Raw genomic sequence first — 20,304 nt, 5'->3', positions numbered from 1 at the left:
CTCGTGCCCTCGAAGCTGGAGCGATCCCGGAGCATCTCTCCCTCCAACGTCCCGTCCGGTTCCGGAAGGGCGGCGAGGAACGCCGAGGCAGAAGGTCGGGGACGCCGCCTGCGGCGAGGCGGAGCTGGAGCTGGGGAAGGAGAAGCCGGTCGATAGTCGGCGGAGAAGAACTGGAATAAATACTTCCATGGGAGGATCTCCCCGCTGGACCCTTCAGGTGGTCGTGTCATTCTGTCACGAGCGTGTGGCGAGGTGAGCTGAGGTGAGGCAAGGATCCACACGCGGGGAGGAAAACAGGCAGGCAGGTGAGGACTTCTAACATCGATTTATTGGAAACACACGTTGGAACACTGAAACAATGACACGACAGGGAACACAGAACAGAAGGGGTTTAAATACAAGAGGAGCGGGAGCTATGGTGATTGGGAAACAAGAGGCAGGTGGGAGCAATTAACGGAGAACAGACAAAACCTAAGAGTAGACAGGGCAGGGCGTGACAATAAGCACTGTAAAACCAAAATTCAAACAAAAAGACAAGGGATGAACAATCCATGGATGACGAAAGGGCTGCAGAATGCCTGTAATAAAAAAAAAAGAACAAGCGGGATGTGAGTAAAATACAGCTGAGAAACGTTCCCTTTAGTCTCCGATTTATGAATTGGAGATTGTGTGCAGCTGTGCGTACTCCATGTTTGATAGATCACTAACCTACTTGGCGTAAGTAAAAAAAATTTTTGCTGAGCTTAAGTACGGTTTTAGTAAGGATTCTATGCAATGTTTGATAAATGAGACCCCTGGTCTTTGGTTGGAGGTGAAGCCTGTGGGAGTAGGAAGCCCGAGGTCGGAGGTAAACCCATCCTGTCTGAGATACAACTAAAATATCATCCGTCCAAACTGGGTCCTTTAAAGCTTTTTCATTCCTGAAAATTTTACATTCTCCTTGTCCTGCTTATGCCGTCTCCATAGGACAACTGAGTTTCAGTGTGCTTGAGCTTAGTTGTCTCATCCTGCCAGTTGCTTCACCAGGAGACATCATCTTCTGCTCATCCATCTGTGGCTGCTGTAATGGAAACCTGCAGTGACAGCAGTGATGGGTAGAAAAAGTCCTGCAGGCGTGTGTGTGCACGCTGCTGTAATCAGAAATAAAAGCAGCAAACTGTTCACATTGTATGGTGAAACCAGCCTAGGACCAGCTGGGGAACACACCATAGAAGGGGTTGAACTTCAGCCAGGACATACCTGTGATGCTGAATTGTCACCTCTCTGTCGCGTGCTGGTGTATGGGTAAACAGCTTCTTGTTGCTAGGAGATTCGAGGCAAGGCCAGAAGACTGCAGCCGAGGAGCAAATGCTGCCAGATGTGGGGAAACTTCTATTTAACATAGTATGGTGGTAGTGTCGAGAGTCTTCATTTCTTTTAAGAAAGCTGTTTAAAAATCTACAAAATACAATAAAATTGGTCTTTTTTCACGTTTTATGAGAAAATGTCAGTTTTTATGCAAAAGACTTCTTCAGTTCTGTCCTTTGTTTTGTTATTTTGCTTTAAAAAATCTCATGTCCTACACATGCACTTACAACATTTTTTGTTATTACATTTATGAAGCTTAAAAGACTAACACCCTTTAATTTTAATAGAAACCTCCTTGTTTATAGTTTTTGTATTTTTTCTATTCACCACTGACTCGTCTCATAATTTTGTTCAAAAGTAGAATATTAATGTTAAATTCTCCATCTTGCTCACTAATGAAGTTACAATCTTTCATTCATACAGTCCTAACAGTTATCTTTATTCTTTGAATTTCATCTGCAACATTTAAGTAATGTTTGAGGTGTGAACCTTTAGAGAATCAGTGATTTGAAGTTAGGAAGTAAAATCATGATGCTCCTTTCTTCCCTGACACTTGCAGTCTGGAAACTTCTCACATGTGTCCACTGGATGGCAGTGTGATGCTACAGAGGCTCTGACTTCAGTCTGGGGTTATATAAAAGTGAAAGATGGCTTGAAATTTGCTTGACACCTTGATAAAAAAAATGTCAGTCCAAGACAGGGAATGGTCATCCACTGCTGTAAGCTGCATAAAAATGTCTAAATAAAATTACCACACACACACACACACACACACACACACACACAATCCCCATTTATTCCTGTGGGTTTTTTTACTTTTATACCATAACTCAACTCTTGAACGTGGTCTATTAAGAACACCGAATCAAGGTGATTTTATTTAAAAAGTAGAATTTCTACTCTCTGATTTTCACAAAAAACCTGCAAAATCCTCTTCAACACCTTAAGTCCTGTTTTATTTCACCTTCGGCTTGGATTATCTATTGAAGTTTCAGTGTTTTCTGCCGAGCTGCTCTCTGTCCTTTCCACGCTTTTTAGTTAATTCTCACTTCCTGTTTCTTTTCATGTTGTCTAATTTCCTCAGTCTCACACTGCTTCCTCACCTCAGCTACATCCCTTCTTTCTTTCCCTCCATCTGCCGACACTCGTAGTCTGCGGAGCCTGTCTTTACCAAGCTGTTGCTTGTGGTGCCTTTTCCAGCCTCTCTTTCCTGACGTCCCGTCAAGCCAAGCTCGGAACTGTTTATTATCTTTTCCCAAAATATAACTACAGGGAAACGCCCGCATCATTGAGACTGACAGTCTCATTCCCTGCCTCTTTCTCTTAAACACAATGAGCACATAATTGGCATCTATAATTATAAAGTCACAGGGAGCCATGCAGCGGGGATACACAGTACACAGGATTACAGCAGATGATTTGACTTATTTGAGCAGCTTTATTCTGACAGAGTGACGGAGGCACCTGCTGTCCTGTGTTTCAAAAGCAAACCTGGAGACTCTCAGCTCTCCACTGATTGTTCATCCCTGCAACGCTGCAGTGTGTGTTTGCTCTCCATTTGCATAATTCACACCAAACACTATGCTCAGCTAGGATGAAGGCATATGATGATGAAAACTCCTGCACTTTCATGGTGCAGTTTGCTCTTTAAGTGCCACTTTGACTCAAAAAGGCAATGGAAGGATGCAGTTGTTCTAAAAATGGCCTGAGATGATGCAAGCGAGGCTCTCCCGTCATGATGATGCTCTTGGCTTGCTTGCAGCTGTCTGTTGAGAGTTCGATGAGGGAGGACGAAACCTCGGTCCAGTCTGCAGAGGCTCACCTGCATCTGCAGCTCTGGGAGGCGACTCTTGAGGGTTTCTCTGTCAGTTCAATAACCTGCTCCTTTGTCTGCCATAAAACAGCATGGAAATAATGTTTAAGGACATAAAGAGGCAGCTCAGGCACTCAGACCCTTGCTTTGTGTGCCGGGCCTCAGAGGTGTTCTCTATGCTTCATGTTCTACTTTCATGAGCCTTATCTCCTCCTGCATGCTTGTTTCTTAGTTCATGGACAAATCCACCATACGCCGTTTGGAGTAATTTCTATTGACATCTTGTCCAATTCCAGCTGCAGTTATGCATGCAGGTGAACATTAAGGCATGAAATGGGATATTTCTAATGAAAACAACATTTTTTGTGCATTTTAAAAGACACTGTTCTTAAAGACACAAAAGAAAGCTGATTAGTGGAGCCATAAACAATGTGACATATCAAAAAACTAGTTAATGATTAGGATAATCTGCCATCATCCTTGAAGCAGGATAAAAACGTTCCCTCCAGATGGTGGCACGTAGCTGTGTGATTCATTCTCATTTGTGCTGGCTGATGTGGTGCTCAGAGCTTTTTACTATATGCTTTTAATTACGTTTAAAGGCTAAAAGGAAAAATAAGTACACCTCTTTTAGTAAATGTTACCCTTTTCTGTCAACATGTATTTTTGTATGCTTCCCTTGAATATCAGTAATTGGTTCATTAATGAAATCATATTAATTCTATTTGTTTAAATAGCTAATGGATAGACCGAAGCATTAAAGAGATGACAGCCTTCTGCATTTACAGGGACATGGGAACATGTAGAAGAAAACCCAAACAAAAATCTTGTTTAGTCTCAGCTTGTTGGCTGTCTTAGTAAAGGAAACTTATGTGCAAAAGAAAAAGGAAGTATATATCCAGGTCATAGCTGCTGTCAGTGGAGGAGCAGCACTTTCATGTTTTATATACAGTGACAGTTCATCTGCATAGTGCTCCGGCACCACAGTGTCAGCGAGGAGTGTGGGGGAGGACTTGGAGTAAAATACTCACGTGGCAAACACACAAGGATGCAGAGTTAAAGCGGCAAATGCTGTTCAACATTTGGCAGAAGAACGAAGAGAGCCTCCCTCACCTGCATGATCCCAAAAACTGTCCAGAATTTCACCCTGTAGGTGTTCAGGTCGCAGGTTGTGTCTGTAGAAAAGGACGTTCTGAAAACAGGCTGCAGGAGTAGAAGTGAGAGAGTTGCACGAAACATTCAGCCAACATCAGGTTTACCTTTACAAACCAGGTTTAGGTTGTTCAAAGCTGTGGTGCACCTGTCTGAGGACGTAGAAGTCAGCTGGAGGAAATAGTAGCGTCAGACGACAGGATTTGGAGTCTTATTTCCTGATATTTGGACATCTATCCACTGATTGGCTAACTGCAACACACTGACTTTGTTTCCAGAAAAAGCACAATCCTGGAGGAGTTCTGCTGTGTTGTAGTGTAGGTAATGCTAACAGTTAGCTTGTATAGTCAAGATGCTCTTGCTGTTTTCTGAACAACAAACTAACAACAGCCTTCCCTGTTGTTGGTCAAGATGGGTGAGTCTATGAATGTTTCGTGATGGTGGGAAGTAGATCTGTTAGGCTTTTCCGAACCGAGCGTTTTTCCGTCTATTTTCTGTCATGAGTTAATACAGGATAGGGGTGGAAGACTATTTCCACGTTCACCCTGCATGAGTGACTGATCATTTTCAGAAATAACAAGTAAAAAATGATTTTGGATCTTTTCTCAAATTTTCTAACCAGTTTTGATCAGATCATGATAGCAGATTATGATTTTTATTTATTATTATTTTTTTTAGGACCAGCACGACCTGAGAGACGCAATATTGTCCAATTGCCTCAAAATGAAGAAAACGGTTTGGCTCTAGACCCAATTGAGGTCAGAAATCAGCCAATATAAGCATTTACCTGCATGTTTTTGTGCATTTAGCGTGATCCTTTTTTTTTTTTTTATACCGTGTCCTGTCTGGCTGTGAAGCAAGCAGAATTGATGTCTGAATGCTGGTGACAAGCCTTACAGATTTATTCTCAGGTGGAGCATCAAAGCGTTTGCTTTTAATGTCACTCCTGATACTTAAAACTTTATTGTTATTGTTGTTGAATGCTTTGTAATTCCGACCAGACACGGAGACAGAGGTGAAAGAGAAAGGAAAAGAAAAGGTGGGGAGAGGGGGGGGGGGGGGGGGTCCGCAAAAGTAAACAATGAACAAGAGTCTGCTTCTAGACCTGCAGAAAAAGACAAAAAAAAAAACAGAAGGACAAAAAAAGGGACACAACAACAATACAACAAGATCTAGCATCACTGCGTCAACTTGATGACAAAAATATATAATCAACATTGCTTAACTGAAGAATTACGATGATAAATCGCAGTGCATTAAGTGCCCACCATAGTCTTAAGACCTGTGTTTAACGTGCCCAAGCCCATACTTTTGAGAGCACCATGTGAGCACCTGTGTGTGTACACGCGCTTGTTTATTTAAGGTTTCTCTATAGGAGCGTCCAACAGAGAGTGTTCCATTTTAGCAGCTGTAGCTTTTTCCACCTTTATGGTATTTCTATAACTTACAGATGTATGCAGGAACACACAACTGAGACAGTTTACTGTGAGTGAAAAGAAATTGGCATGGCAGTCACCAAAAAGAAGAAACCGAGAGAGATTAAGAGGTTTTCATGGATTCCTGTTTTTCAATCTTGTTAAAGGGTTTAAAACCTGTCTGTTTCAGAGAATGGTGAAATTATTAAAATTTGTCATGTGAAGGGTTGTTTCTAAACTAAACACACTATTTTACTGATCATACCCACCAAAACCAAATAAAAGAAATATACTGAGAGTCAAATTTGACAAATCCATGAATAGCACATACAGTATCTTATATATGATGAGTTAGATACCTGAAATGATGTCACTCTGACCCAAATTAACCAGGATGTTCTGATGAGAAAAAGGCTCCAGAAGCAAGACAGTCATGGGGAGGATAGCGGTTCTAATGAAAAGGTTTCCTCATGTCTGCTGGAATAAAGATGACAGCAAGTGTTGATTTTCTTCATCAGACTTGTCTTACTTTTTGGCTCTAGTCATTACAGTTTGGTTCAAACCTCAAGAAGCAATCAAGCCATGTTATGCAAATATAACCAGATGATACAACACCACTGTGTATATTTTACAAAATTACCCCTCTCCCTTAAAATGAGGCATCCAGGAGATATCCCAACCAGCCACCTCAACTGGCTCCACTCGATGTGGAGGAGCAGCAGGTCTACTCTGAGCCCCTCCCAGATGACCAAGCTTTTCACCCTATCTCTAAGGGAGAGCCCAGACACCCTGTGGAGAAAACTAATTTCGGCTGCATGTATCTGCAATCTCATTCTTTTGGTCACTACTCAACGCTTGTGACCATAGACGAGGGTTAGAGCATAGATCAGTCGGTAAATTGAGAGCTTCGACTTCTGGCTCAGCTCTCTCTTCACCACAACAGACTAGTTTAACGCTCGCATCACTGCAGATGCAGCACCAGTCCACCAGTCAGTCTTGTGCTCCATCTTACCCTCACTTATGAACAAGACCTTGAGATACTTAAACTCCTCTACTTGGAGCAGGAACTCATCCCTGACCTGGAGAAGGCATTCTACCCTTTTCTGACTCAAGACCATGGTCTCGATTTTAGAGGAGCTGATTCTCATTCCAGATGCTTCACACTCAGCTGTGAACCGCTCCAGTGAAAGCTGGAGATCACTGTCTGACGAAGCCAACAGAACCACATCTGCAAAAAGCAGAGACCCGATCCTGAAGCCTTGTTTATGCTTCTGAACCAGCCCCACAAGGGAGAGAAGCGCACACACATTGACAGAGACGTTTTGCTCTTCTCCGTCTCCTGGAGAGAGTTGCAAAGCAATACCCCACCGTGACAACAGAGGGCGTAGCACTGTTCTGGGGTATCCTGTCTCATATCCGGTCCAAGATTTACTATTGTGTTTACAGTGTGGTTTTTGTATTTCAGATACTTACTAACACGGACAAATGTGTCCTTCATTCTCCTCCACCTCGTCACATCTAAACCCACGTTTCCCGTCATTTACGTCCACGAATAAAACACGTGCTGCACATCTTTTCACAACTTCAGTCACGGGTGAATAAAACATTCCTGTTTTAAGAGTTCTTCCACGAGGTATTCTTCAAGCTGCCCCGTGTCTGCCACTAGATATGTTCGGGTTTCTTTATGTTTGTGAGAGCGCAAAGGCGGTGCTGTTGATGAAAGCTGCGTCCTGACCAATCACAAGCTTGTTTTCGCCGTCTTGTTTGACGGATGTTTAGAAAAGTGGGCTTGACTCCATCTGTCCTTAGGAACCAAAGACGCCAAAGCATAAACTAGGCTTTAGGCCAACAAAACTGTCCAAATCCTGGCCACAAAAGTTATGAACAGAAGCAGCGACAAAGGGCAGCCATGACGGAGTTCAACCCTCACCTGGAATGAGCCTGGTACTACTGCTGGCACTCCGGACTAAACTCTGACACTAGCTCAGCTCAGTGGCCTAGTGGTAGCGTGTCCGCCCTGAGACGGGGAGATCAGGGTTCGATTCCTGGTCAGGTCATACCAAAGACTTTGATAAAATGGGACCCAATGCCTCCCTGCTTGACAGTCAGCATTAAGGAGTTGGATTGGGGGGTTAAACCACTAAATGGTTCCCTAGCACAGCTGTGTCTGCAGCTCGCCGCTCCCCCAGGGGATGGGTCAAATGCGGAGAACAAACTTCGCACACATATACGTGTGTGTGTGACAACTGATGGGACTTTAACTTTTAACTAGTCATACAGGGATCTAACAACACTTATCAAGGGGCCTAGTCCCCATACTCTCGAAGTACCCCCCACAGGGTCCCCCGAGGGACGTGGTTGAATGCCTACGGGTGTTGAGCTGGTCCAGTGTTCCAAAACCAGGACAAAAACCACCACCTTGGTCTTCCAATCCAGTGGAACTGCCCCGGATGTTCACGCGATACTGCAGAGCCACGTCCACCAACACAGCCCTAAAACTTTAAAATCAGTTTTGTCCAATTTTAATTTCAAGCTTTCAGCGAATCACCTTTAAAGAGCCACATTGGTGTAAAATATATTTTATTTTTGCGTCTTTTTTGATTTGAATAAAATAAATTGGAACAAATTGTGTTTCTAACAGGTGGTAAGAGTCTAATCAAATTGAAAAGGTATTCTTTGGCAAGTTTTGATTTTTGTGCCAACACCACATTGGCTCACCCCTTGAGTTTAGGAGCCTTTGATGGCCTCACAGTGAAGGAGCTTTTTTCTTATTTAAAGTGGTAGACTGAAAACAGATAAAATCTGTCAAACTCCAAAGAAAAAATTGTTTAAATATGTTCATAAACCCTTAAAAATGCAGCTCAAGACCACTTTATTGGATTTTACAAGCGAATCGGGCTTTTTGGAGTACAATGTTGAATAAACGTGAATGAAGTAAGACTTTTTTAAAAATTTTATTTTTGAATTTCAAAGTCACTTCATATCTTCTTGAATCAAAGAGGTGGAATTAAATGCTTCACTGATGGTTTAAACTGCATATTAAATGGTCGGTTAAGCAGTGGCTGTAGAATAAGATGTTGAGCAGCCTAATTCCTCAGGAGGTTTACCTCTAATGTTGATGACTTTGCGGTGATTAAATGACATTAAACAAAATGAGACTCTGAACACAACAGTAGCAAAAATTATTCTTTAATATGGAACAACGTCAGAGCTCAGCTCCAAGGCTCCAGCCACCCAACACGCTTTATAACACTGATGAGTGGAGGAGAGCAAAAATGAAACCAAAGGAAACAGAAAATCAACCAGAAAGATCACATTCGGCTCGGCCCGAAAACAGGAGAGGCCCAAGAAAAAAAACGTGGAACGCCAAACCAAAGTGCTACTGGGTTAAACCCTGAGATGTCCTCTTGTTTCCCTCCTGATCCAAAGTGTGACCACAGGGACACGACGCTCTGCTGCCGCCCAGGGCTCTCCCACCTCCTCACCCTTCCTCACCGTCCTCTGAGTTCAGGCTAGGTTAGAGTGGAAGGTGAGTTCGGAGGAGCAGAGGGGTCGTGTGTGAAGGTCCTATTGGCGAGTATGCTGCCTGCCTTCTCACAGCTCCTCTGGAAATGTCTGAGGTTTAGTTTTCCTGCATTTTTATTTACTCGCAGTGAAATCGAATCATCGCCAGCGTTGTTCACTAGACGGTTGAATGGAATGTTAGAAGTTTCTAAAGAAATGAGACAAGGACAGGGGGGAAAGGGCGAGGACGTCTGCTTGGGTCGCCCAGTAAGAACCCATTAGTATACCAGTACAGGGACATTAACAGAAATACTACACAGATATGTACAGAGCAACCAAGCAACACGTTGGAATACTGAGTAATAAAGGTGATGCAAGAAAGGGGTAAGGAGCAGAAGTACACGTCTCCGTTTGGTCCAGTCTTTAAGGCTCTTTACCTTCTCGCTACGAACAGGCAGCAGCAACGCCACCACAAACATCTCCGCTTGACTTTTGATTCTGCATGCTGAGCCGAAAGCTTCCCTTTCTCCTCTGAGTCTGAAGAGGGGACGTGCGACCTGGGATGAAGAGCATGAATAAGCACAGATCCCCTCCCTGGTTTCTGATTTCTTTATTTTTTTGTGCTAAATCCTTCTCTGGTCCACAGAGCTCTATAGCAAAAACTAGGTGCTCTTCAGTAACGTGGAGGGTGACGGATGGGAGATGCTAATGGACAAAGAAGCCAAGATAGATGAGGGAGAATGGATTACTGGGAAATTAGACTCTGGTGGTGTATGCATTACCATCTGAATGGAGGAGTAAATGAACAATCGAGCAGAGGAAGTGGAAATCTATACTTAGCGGAGGATTAAAACTAAGCAGTGTAATGAAGAGAGTGGACGAGAGGAAACACACATGAAGAGAAGGGCATCGGCCAGCTTCAGCAAACACAACCGTCCTGCACTTAAACACACACATATACATTGTGTCACATGTCAATCTATATAAGAGCAAGGAGGGAGACACTGCACAAAGAGCACTAGCACTACAATGGACGGACACACACCTAGAAAACACACACTACTGCACAGGGTTCAGGTCTGTGTTCCACTGCACTCTCCTGGCTGCCAGAACCTCGCTGTGTCTTCTTAAAGGAAATAACAAAAACAACCAAACAAACAGACAGAAAGAACACACACTCCAGATCCCACTGGCTATAATTAAAAAAGTTAACTGGAAACAAAACTTAGAATATAAAAGGAGCCAGTGGCATCTGGGTTTTTACAGAAAGCATTTTTGTCAGTAACTGGCTTTTGAACAGCTCTACGCTTTGTCTTTTAGTCTACCAAGTATATACTATTAACCTTACCAGGCAGCTAAAATCTATACAGTACTGTCATGGTTCATATATTTATAATTCATATACACTTTACAAAGTTGGCAAAAATACATAAATAGGTACATGAAATCAGATTGTACACATCACAACTGTGTGTCTTGAGATAGAGCACTCTTTGTTGAAGAGGTGGGTCGTGGCAAGTTCAGAAAGGAGGAGAAGAACAAAATATAGGAGTGTTACCCTTGACATCCCTCGGTGCAAAAATCCCCTCTCCGTTTAGTTTCAGGGTATGGCGTTATTTCATCTGCGTGTATTGCTTATTACCTCCCTGATTTAAAAAAACGTTATGGCAGGATTACCAGGCTCCTCCGCCTGCATCACATTTACAATCAGCGAACGTTCTGGGGGTTTTGGGGGAGAAAGTAGCCACAAGCTTTTTATTTTTGGTTTGTTTGTGGACGTTCTGACTCCCCCGAGGGTGGGACAGTATTGCAGATGAAGGGGGAGCTGTATCCGCTGTCCTTCCTGGAGACAGCGACTGGCAGTATCTGCTGAACCGTGTCACATCAGTGGCAGAGACCATCCTGAAAGAAATTTGAAACCGATAAGCTCCAACCCTGCGCTGTACAGAAGCTCGGGCAGATACACGAGGCTGTGGCATGTGGAATGAGGGGAGTAGTGGTGTTATGAGGCCTACAGGGAAAATAACTGGACCACATCCCTGTTTCATCGTTTTTGGATGTTGTGCTACAAATAATAATGGTCTGCATTAGGACTGTAGCATGGCAGTTTATGGTTTGATTTAGCTCTAATCCTGGACGTTCCTTGTCGGAAAGTGAGAGCTCTTAGGGAGCTCTCACTAAGCAAGTGACAACCCTATTATTTGTTAAGGTCATGACAGTCACTTGTGCATAATAAGAGGCCGAGTCACAAGCATGCAAATTGTCTTTGCGGGGCCGGATTGACGGGTTGCATCTTTTTTCTCTCCTCCATATGAGCCCATTCTTATGCAAAGCCCCTAGCAGGGCCATCATGATTCCAAATTCAGCGAGGAAGGCATCATCAGAGTTAGTGCAAGGCCAATCCCGGCTAACACAATGGAATTACAGTAAATCCCCAGCCGGTAAACTGACAGGGCAATGCCAATTGGCCAGGTGGAGCAACTCCACAGGGAGGTGTGTGGTGTTCTCACACACTGTGGCCACAAAGCGTGTCTCGGATGTGTCCCACAGGAACGTGATGATGCATCATGGCGCAGAAAACAGACTATGTCATAAGGAATACTCTGGGCGTATGCATGGCAGTGTTGCTACGGTGACCCTGGGATGTGTTGGGTACCACTCCTTCCCTTGTAGCTTGCCTTGCCTCGGTCGCACCACGCCTCCAACAAAAATGCAGCAGACACCAAAAGCCCTTGTCAAAGAAGGGCGGGAATAATCTGCTTCATCGTCGTTATCAACATCACCACTGGTACTCGTGAACGTCGTCTGTTTTCTCCATCAGCTAAAAACGAAAACTCGGGGAACAACAACTGTTCAAATCTTTTTTAACAACAATATTTACATAAAGTTTTCAAAAAACAGAAGTCGTTTCTTCACAATGTTGTGTAAAGAAATGAACACACACACTCACACACATACTGTACACACACACTACTGTCAAATGTGAACAAAAATAGATAAATAAATAAGATTCTATTACTCGTTATTGTTTTCAATGTTCATTTAGTTACAATGCTTACCTAAAACCCTGATTGGGAGGAGTTACATCGGTTTTCACCAGATGCTTAAAACAATTGAAAGGGTGAGTCGAGGGGGAAGGAAGTGAGGTCTGTCTGCGCCGCGCAAAAACACACAAATCCACTCAACAAAATGACAGAGGTGAGCCAGATGAATTCTGGGATTATTCAGCCATCTAAACATGAATCAGGGCATTCCTGCAGTCAGACTTTAACCCAAATACACACTCAAGGCTCGCCAACAAAACTGATTTAATATTCCAAAGACAAAACAGGCACCTTTCCAACAAAGTGAATTAGCAATGCTTCACTTCAGAAAGCCACGTCCATCAAGGGAAACTTATAAAGAAGAATAAGGAAAGGAGGAAGTCTGACAAGGACAAACAATATCATCAAGATCCCTTTGGCAAACAGGCGAGACCCCTCCAGCCAACAGAGCTGCAAGTTATTTACAAAGTCAACAGAGAAGCTGCCAGAGACAATGATGGGGATGAAAAAGTGAGGAGGATGGAAGTTAAGGAGTGAATTCTGCATTTCAGCTAGAGGTAAATCCAAATATCCAAAAACACGGAGATGTTTGAAATCGCTCCACGTCTTTGGGGGTTTTTGATTGTCAGCGCAGATTTTCAACCAATAGCTGATAAGATTCATCAATCCTAATAAAGAATTAGACCAACAAAATCAAAGACTTTCAGCTAACTCAGTTATAAACCAAAAAACTTTCCCGTTAGTCTTCAAGGAATAGGGAGCCTAGTCATGCCCAGCTACTTCCGGACCATGGGTCCATGGAAGAATGAAAAATGAATACAAGTCAATGGAGCTGAAACGCTATTTTCTAATTCAATTTGTTATGGATTTCATATATGATGTCCGTGAACTTCAAGAATGCATTTTGATGCCAAGAATGCACTTAGTTTAGAATGGGGAGAAACGTTATTTTAGATTTGTTGTGAAAATACGTCCAGGACACCATCAAGTGACGTGATCAGACCAGACACGGAGAAAAGCCGAGGAAAAATAGCCGTAAGTTCAGTGAACTTCAAATCCTTCCTCCAGGAGGAAAGAACCACAGTAAATCTGGCCACGTGGTAAGTAGCAGCTATGCTAGGAGAGAGGAAGTTCTGTGTTGATCTCACATATGCGAGATACTGACGTCTGATTTGTAGTCATTACAAAACTACAAATTTTTACAAGCTGAAAAATCTCATAGTACGCGACTGGCATGGTCGACACACACATCGGTACTTTTACTTTAAATTGAAGTACAACGCATGTATGATCCAGGGCGTAAGCGGCAAAGCGGATTACAACAAAGCTCTTTCAGCCACGTTGAATTGCATTTATTTTTTCGTTCTTCTGCGGAACCATGAGTCGACTGGAAAGGGAGGAGACTTAAGCCGGGCGGACACTGTAAGACTTCCTTGCAGAGCAAATCTCACAAGTCATGTGCTCGCACTGTATGGCCCAGCTCTCGGATGCGACCTGACTACTCACTCTGTTGGTCTGGTAGCAACACGTCGGACCGACAAATATACTAAAAATAGCAGTTTTTACACAAAACGCCAGCTTTTTTTGTGTTGTTATTGATGTCTGTTGTCCTTCAGGAGAGCTGTAGGAGGACACATAGGGTTTTGTGGGGGTTGGAGGTGGAATATGACAAAAAAAAAAGTAAATCTATGTTTTATCAGATTAATTTGACATTAACACGCTTTCTTGACCATCCTTGTCAATGTGCGTGGAAAAAAAGTATTTTGACCGATGTGTGTTAATAGGTGAATCGCGGGCAAACCATGCTGACGCATGTTTGCGCATGCACCGCGAGCGGTTCTGGTGCTTTTTGGGTCACAGCCACTCGCAGCGCTGCTTTAACAGTGCGATGCGCTCACGAGGGACGAGCGGAATATCAAACACACCAGAAATACATGCGAGCTCACGACTGCTGATCGGTAGCTGGTTGGTGTTAAACACCTCCCGTAACTCCCGTACGCTACACGACGCTCAGCGCAAAACTCGCCCTGATCTTGTACATTCACAAGGAAAATTGCCTCAGTGAAAAATTTGTAGAGTGTGTGCTCAGCTTGAAGCTCCCTATAGAGAAGTTAGTGAAATCGACGTACAGGTCTTGTTTAAGAAGTGTTTCCTCACTGCAGCATACACCTGCAGCTGCTCACTGACTCTGCCGGGGCGTGACGGTAACGATGAGAGACAGCGCCGAAGCCGAGCACAAGGAGGCCCAGCACCTCGAGTGGAGTCCATCCGAGAAAAAAAAATCACGTCTTGACTCAGAGCATCTGCAGTGTGCTGCCCTGGTATTCTCATGAGCTCCGGCTTGTTGAAGGTCACTTCTGACATCACGGGTGCCAAGAAAACAAAATATAGTGGAAGGAACAAGACAGGTGGCAGGGCAATAAAACTGGAATCTGCTCCCTGTTTTTTTTTTTTTTTTTTTTTTACTGTTTGGCTCTGAGCGTCCCATTCGTTTTAATGATGACTGCTTCAAATGAAAGCATAATGTGTGGGACTCCTGTGTATTTATGGAGGGAAGCTCTCCTGGTGGTTAATATATCACTGATACTCTGTTTATACAGCAAATAGATTCAGAGTAGGAACTTTATTACAAACACGACTGAGCTTTTTTATTTCCTCTTCCTGAAGTGAGGACTAAATGTCATCACTACAGCTAGCTCTGTCAGCCGCTAGCTTAGTCCAAACCTACAAATCATAATTTATAGGATTTCCATTTAAGAGCTCATCGGTATTCAAACACAGTTGCTGAGTTATAACGCCCAGACTTTCAGCCTACGCTCGCCCTCCTGTTGCTGGAAATAGATGTACAGGGTACAGAACTGTAGTGAGGAGTAGATGTCCGATGATATTCTGAGGTCAGACTGCTCATTGATCCAGATCCTGGATCTGACAAGGCTGGTGTCATCCCAGAAGCTCTGAACATTTATAAATACATTTTCTTACAAGTTGAAGGAAGACGTTTTTAGTTGCTCGATATTTGATTTGTATTAAATTACTATAAAATCAACAATATGTGTCTTCTTGCTTTTCCTATTACTCCTGCCACTAACAATGGAATAAAGTTAAAGAGGAGAGCAGGGCAGAAAGCTGTTTTTTTGGTACATGCAGGTTTAGGATTGACAGATGTGTCCTTAGGCACAGGACTAGAGCTGAGCTGATGTTTCATTAATTAAACTGTTTTAATGCTGCATGTGGAGGGCTGCATTTAGTGCAGAGGCCTGGGGTTCAGCTAATCGGTTGTTCCTTTCTCCAGTTGCATAGTTGTCACACTCCCTCAGGTTAAATGGATTAGCCGTTTATTTGTCCTTGAGAAAAGTGTGGTTAGGAAATGAAACAGCTGAGTGACTGACAGCCAGTGTTGTGTAGTGGTTCTGCCAGACCCAGTGGGCCACTTTGAGTGAAGTCTGGATGCTCTCCCAGGCTAAAGACACGCACGTCAGGTAAATGAGTGTTGAGAATCGATTTCCCCAGGGAATCGCACATGAAGCAGGAAAATCTAACAAATGGGTGGAAGATCTTTTATTCTTGCACACATAGCAAATGCACCCTGTGTCTAGTTTTATTCTTAACCCGAGTTCCTTCAGTTAAATAAAGTGACGTCCCCCTCCCAGGTCCACGGACACAGATATCTCTCCTTTCTGACCACCTAAAGGGAGTGTAATGTGTGGTGACACTGCAAGCAGTGCCTGTCAAAGCAGTAAGTCCTGCTCCATGGCTGGCCAATTGTTCTGAAGGGTGCTGGACTGGATCAGCGCTTCACAGCAGCCAGAACCGAGGCCCCCACTGACCAGAACACACTCAGCACTCTGTGTGCTGCCCAAAACAGCTACCAGCTCTCAGTAACAAGGTGCTGATCAGGCTACAGCTGCTCTGTTTTGCAAAAATGAAAAAATAAATGTAACAGAAGCTGCTCTCTCAAGTGGAAAACAAAGAAGTCTAACACTGCAGAGGGTTGAGACATGATTGTCATTAAGTGATGAAAACTGAAAGCTATGGGAGTCAAAAGAAAGCATTTAACAGCTGACGTCCACGTTCTAGAGTGTAACAACTCTGCTACAGTTCGTTTACAAAGACAGAGCAGAGAGCTGTGTGAGAGCCTAATGCAGCTGTTTTCCAACAGTTTTATTTACACAAAAATCAAGCTGAACTGAGTGTGTGTGACGAACCGAGATGCTGCCACTGCAGCACGCTGCACTCGGTGGAGCTTTCCAGCTCACAGGAGAGGAAAGATATCATCTAATCCAGTTCTATGGGATCCCACTGTGGCAGATCAAGCTGGCATCTAATATCACACCCGTCTGCCCTGAAACACACGCTTTTATGGTTTCTGTGAACTTCAACAACCCAGAGGACTTGGCTGTGATCTAGGGTCATGCAAAAAAGAAAAACGTAAGAAGGGAGTGAACTTATTGTTGAAAAGTCAAATAATATATCAACATACTATGAAGTGGAATAACTTAAGAACAGCCACAGGAACTAAATGTCCTCATAATAAACACGTACCTCAATACATCTGAAATGTTTAACAATTGTTTATTAAAGTTCTCCTCTGGTAAATCTCTTTCTGAAGCCCTCTACTGCTGGAAAAATCACCTCCAGATGCAAGTTACACTAAAAGAGCTAACAGAAGTCAGCGTAGTCCATGTCCCCAGAGTATTATGGGTATTGTAGGCTTTTCCACCAGTGCTTGTTTCGCTTTTGGGTTTCCTTTAAATCCCAAATTAACTTCTATTTAGACTTTTTGCTCAACATTTTGGTCTTAGACTCCCAAATACATCATAGTAGAGATCTTACTTTTCTCTAAGTTGCAGATTGTTCCTCAGAGCTCCAACAGCCTTGTTGGTAATCAACACATTGTGTAATCGCACTGTGAGCTGGTCAGCCTCCGTGTGACAAGCAGACGTGTCCTCCATCCTAGCCTGACATTTCAAACATTTGTGTTCTGCCACCACGACTCCTGCAGTTGCTGAACACACACACACACACACACACACACACACACACACACACACACACACACACACACACACACACACACACACACACACACATTTGTGCAGAGATGAAAAGCCCAAGAAGAGGAGGATGAGAGCCCCACATCCTCTCTGTCCTCCACTTCAACTCCAAAGCCCTGAAATCGCAGCGCAGACGTCACCTCCACCCCACCCAACCCTTTCGGATTTTCCTCCCTTGATTTTCACCACATCCATAATCATCATCAAAACTCTCATCATCATCATTATTGTTATTACATTTTCAAAAAAGTGCAAAATGAACATCCCCGCGCCTCATTCACAAAGGCAGGGCAGTAGAGGATGGGGGAAATGGCAGTAAGAAGAGCAAGAAGAGAGCAAGAGGAGAAAGAGAAAAGAGAAGATTTCCGCCCAGTTTGAATCATATTTGAATCCTGTGAACACACACACACATACACACACACACACACACATGCACACCAACAGGCAAACAACACAACACCATATAGTCAAACCTGGTGGACAACCACCACCATGACAGGAAATCACAGGGAAGCAAAAACAATTCAGAGCATCATTAAACAAAGAAGTGTGTGTTCTCATGACTGAATTCATGTGCACACACATCACTAATCTGCTTTTCTCAGATGATTTAATTAGTTTCCTCAGTCGGTGTTGAAAAGTGACATCATCTTGGTTTGGAAGATTGCGTTTGCTCGTTTTGTTGTTGTTGTGGTTTTCATCTTCTTTTTTCTCTCTCCACATCAGTTTTTTAAGTCTGGAAAAAACCAGAAGCTATCGATTTCACAAGAGTGTGTCCCCACTTTCCTACTTTTTTGGAAAGTTCAGTTTTATTTTTCTCGTCTTGTATATATATACATAGATATGAGTGTGTGTTTTTTTAAATCTCTATTTTCGATGGAGCTACACCACAGCACCCACAGCACATAGACGATAAGGAAGGCTCCGGAAAACGGCGTGAGCGAGGGGGGTGGGCAAAGTAAGTCACTAATATTGTGCCAGAAGAAGAAAAGAGAAAAAAGGAGGAGCAGAAAGGAAAAAGAAGGAGAAAAATAAATAAACATCAAGAACTCCATCCTAAGTTCAGCTCCTTTCCCTTTAAACTTGTTGTCAGCTAAATTTCAGTGACGAGCTGAACCACTTCCAAGTAAAAATGGAGGACGGGACTGATATAGCACACTCGGGACAGATGATGACAACAAGGGGACAGATAAAAAGAAAAAAGGCGACAAACAGCAGCTTACTGAGTCCTGCTGATCTATATCACTAATATTTTAAGATGTATATGTACATAAAAGTACATAATGTATAATATTATGTACCTGCAGAATTCATACAGTAGGATTAAATGAGATTGATCTTTACTGACAATTCTCTGTGATCCCACGGGACTGGCACCGTTAACGGGTCAGGTTCAAAAGGAAGGGATCCACGAAGAAAGGGATTCATCAGACCTCCGTAGGCAAAGGACAGACAGACACACAGACAGTCAGAAACAGGGGGACCATCGGCAACTTGGTGACGCGCATGCACAGACAAAACAGTATGGGGGGTGCAGAGAGAAATGGGAGAGGAAGTGGAGATTTAGAAAGAAAAGAGAGAGGAGTTTAAAGGTTTAAGAGAGCAGATGGCTAATTGTACCCGTGTTTCGCAGCCTGGCAGCAAGTCAGTCTTGTGCATAAGGATGGGAGTAGGAGGGGGCTGAGGGTGGCGGAGTAGGTAGGGAACAGGAGAAGGAGTTTGGGAGACAGGAAATGGCCGTGGAGGAAGCTCGGTGGTACAATCAGGCCTTGAGAGAGTGCCACTGAGCGACGTTAGTGCGCGGCCGGGCGAGCATGTCTTTCCAGTGCTTCACTTCTGCTGGTCCACTCTTCCACGATAGGTAGATCTGAGAGTGAAGAGAAAAAAACGAAACCATCACGCTCACTTCAGGAAGTCATCTGCAACTGATCGAAGGCAAGAGGAATCACTGCACGCACCATCTTTTAGTTATAGTAATGTCCTTCACATGTGTCATTAAGATAAATGTTTCCTCCTTCAGGCTGGAAGGAATCATGATTTTCATAAAATATTTGACATCGGTTAGATCAAAGTGAGCGCTTTTCGCTGAAGAGCAGCGATGAGATGGAAAGCAACCGTCTCAGGCTGCTTTACTGTCGAGGTTTAGATGTATCTGGATGTTACCTAAAGGCGGTAAACCTGCAGTTGTCATGACAACGTATAACCTCCTCAGTAAAAAGTTAGATTTCTAACTTTTTCTACACGTTTTACTCCAGTATTAATTAAAATCCCATAAGTGAAACTTTAACCTTCAACAAGATAAATGATGGAGAGATAAGTCCAGATGTAGAAGTTTTCGTTGAGTTTGTCTACAACCAGCAGAATTCCAAACCCAAAGACTCTAAGATTTTTTTTTCAATCCCATCCCTCTGGTCTCACTGTCCTCCACGTTTCACACCTGTGGTCAAACTCTGGTCCTAAAGGACCTCTACTGTCCATGTTTCTGTTTTAGCCCTGCTCCAACACACTTGATTCAACCACACCTCTGCTGTGTCCTCAAGCACTGCAGAAAACCGATTTCAACTTCAGCAAAATGAACATCTACATTGCAGGATAGCAGGCCTCAAGGCTTTCACTTGGTTCAATTTAATCTTCACATGCAAACTGTCCAAATTAGCAGAAGCCCAATAATCAACCATCAGATTAAATCAGGCATATTGAAGCAGGCCTGTAAGACCCGAGGACTGGAGTTTGGATCCACTGATTCTAACTGCTCTTCTGACAGCAACAGGTGGACCTTCCCAGCATCAGGTACTGGATCCAAATCTTCGGTCTACATGAGATTGTTACGGCTGGAGCCTTTTTGTGTTGTGATTTCATTTTTCTGTGCATTTTTATGTTGCATCTGAGGAGCCTGCCTGCAGACTATGGCCTGTTTGCTCACCCTTGCCCCTCCCTGCACCAGCTGAGCTGGGTTTTCATCAGCCGCAAATTGC

At 43.5% G+C, this 20,304-nt stretch overlaps 1 protein-coding gene across 2 annotated transcripts in view; it reads right to left on the bottom strand.

Annotated features, from left to right (window-relative positions):
* Window positions 1–8,900: 8,900 nt before the first annotated feature.
* Window positions 8,901–20,304, bottom strand: part of syt7a (synaptotagmin VIIa) — a 48,714-nt gene continuing 37,310 nt past the window's right edge. For both annotated transcript variants that reach the window (XM_015964314.3, XM_054733007.2), the window contains one exon: window positions 8,901–19,196. In XM_015964314.3, coding sequence (XP_015819800.1) covers window positions 19,092–19,196 — 105 coding nt within the window. In that variant the 3' untranslated portion in view covers window positions 8,901–19,091. The remainder of the gene's footprint in view (window positions 19,197–20,304) is intronic.

The sequence above is a fragment of the Nothobranchius furzeri genome, chromosome 4 (genome assembly GCF_043380555.1).
Source record: "Nothobranchius furzeri strain GRZ-AD chromosome 4, NfurGRZ-RIMD1, whole genome shotgun sequence".
Classification (NCBI taxonomy): Eukaryota; Metazoa; Chordata; class Actinopteri; order Cyprinodontiformes; family Nothobranchiidae; genus Nothobranchius; species Nothobranchius furzeri.
The sequence above is the reverse complement of the archived record's forward strand: the minus strand, read 5'-3'. Positions and strand labels throughout refer to the sequence as shown.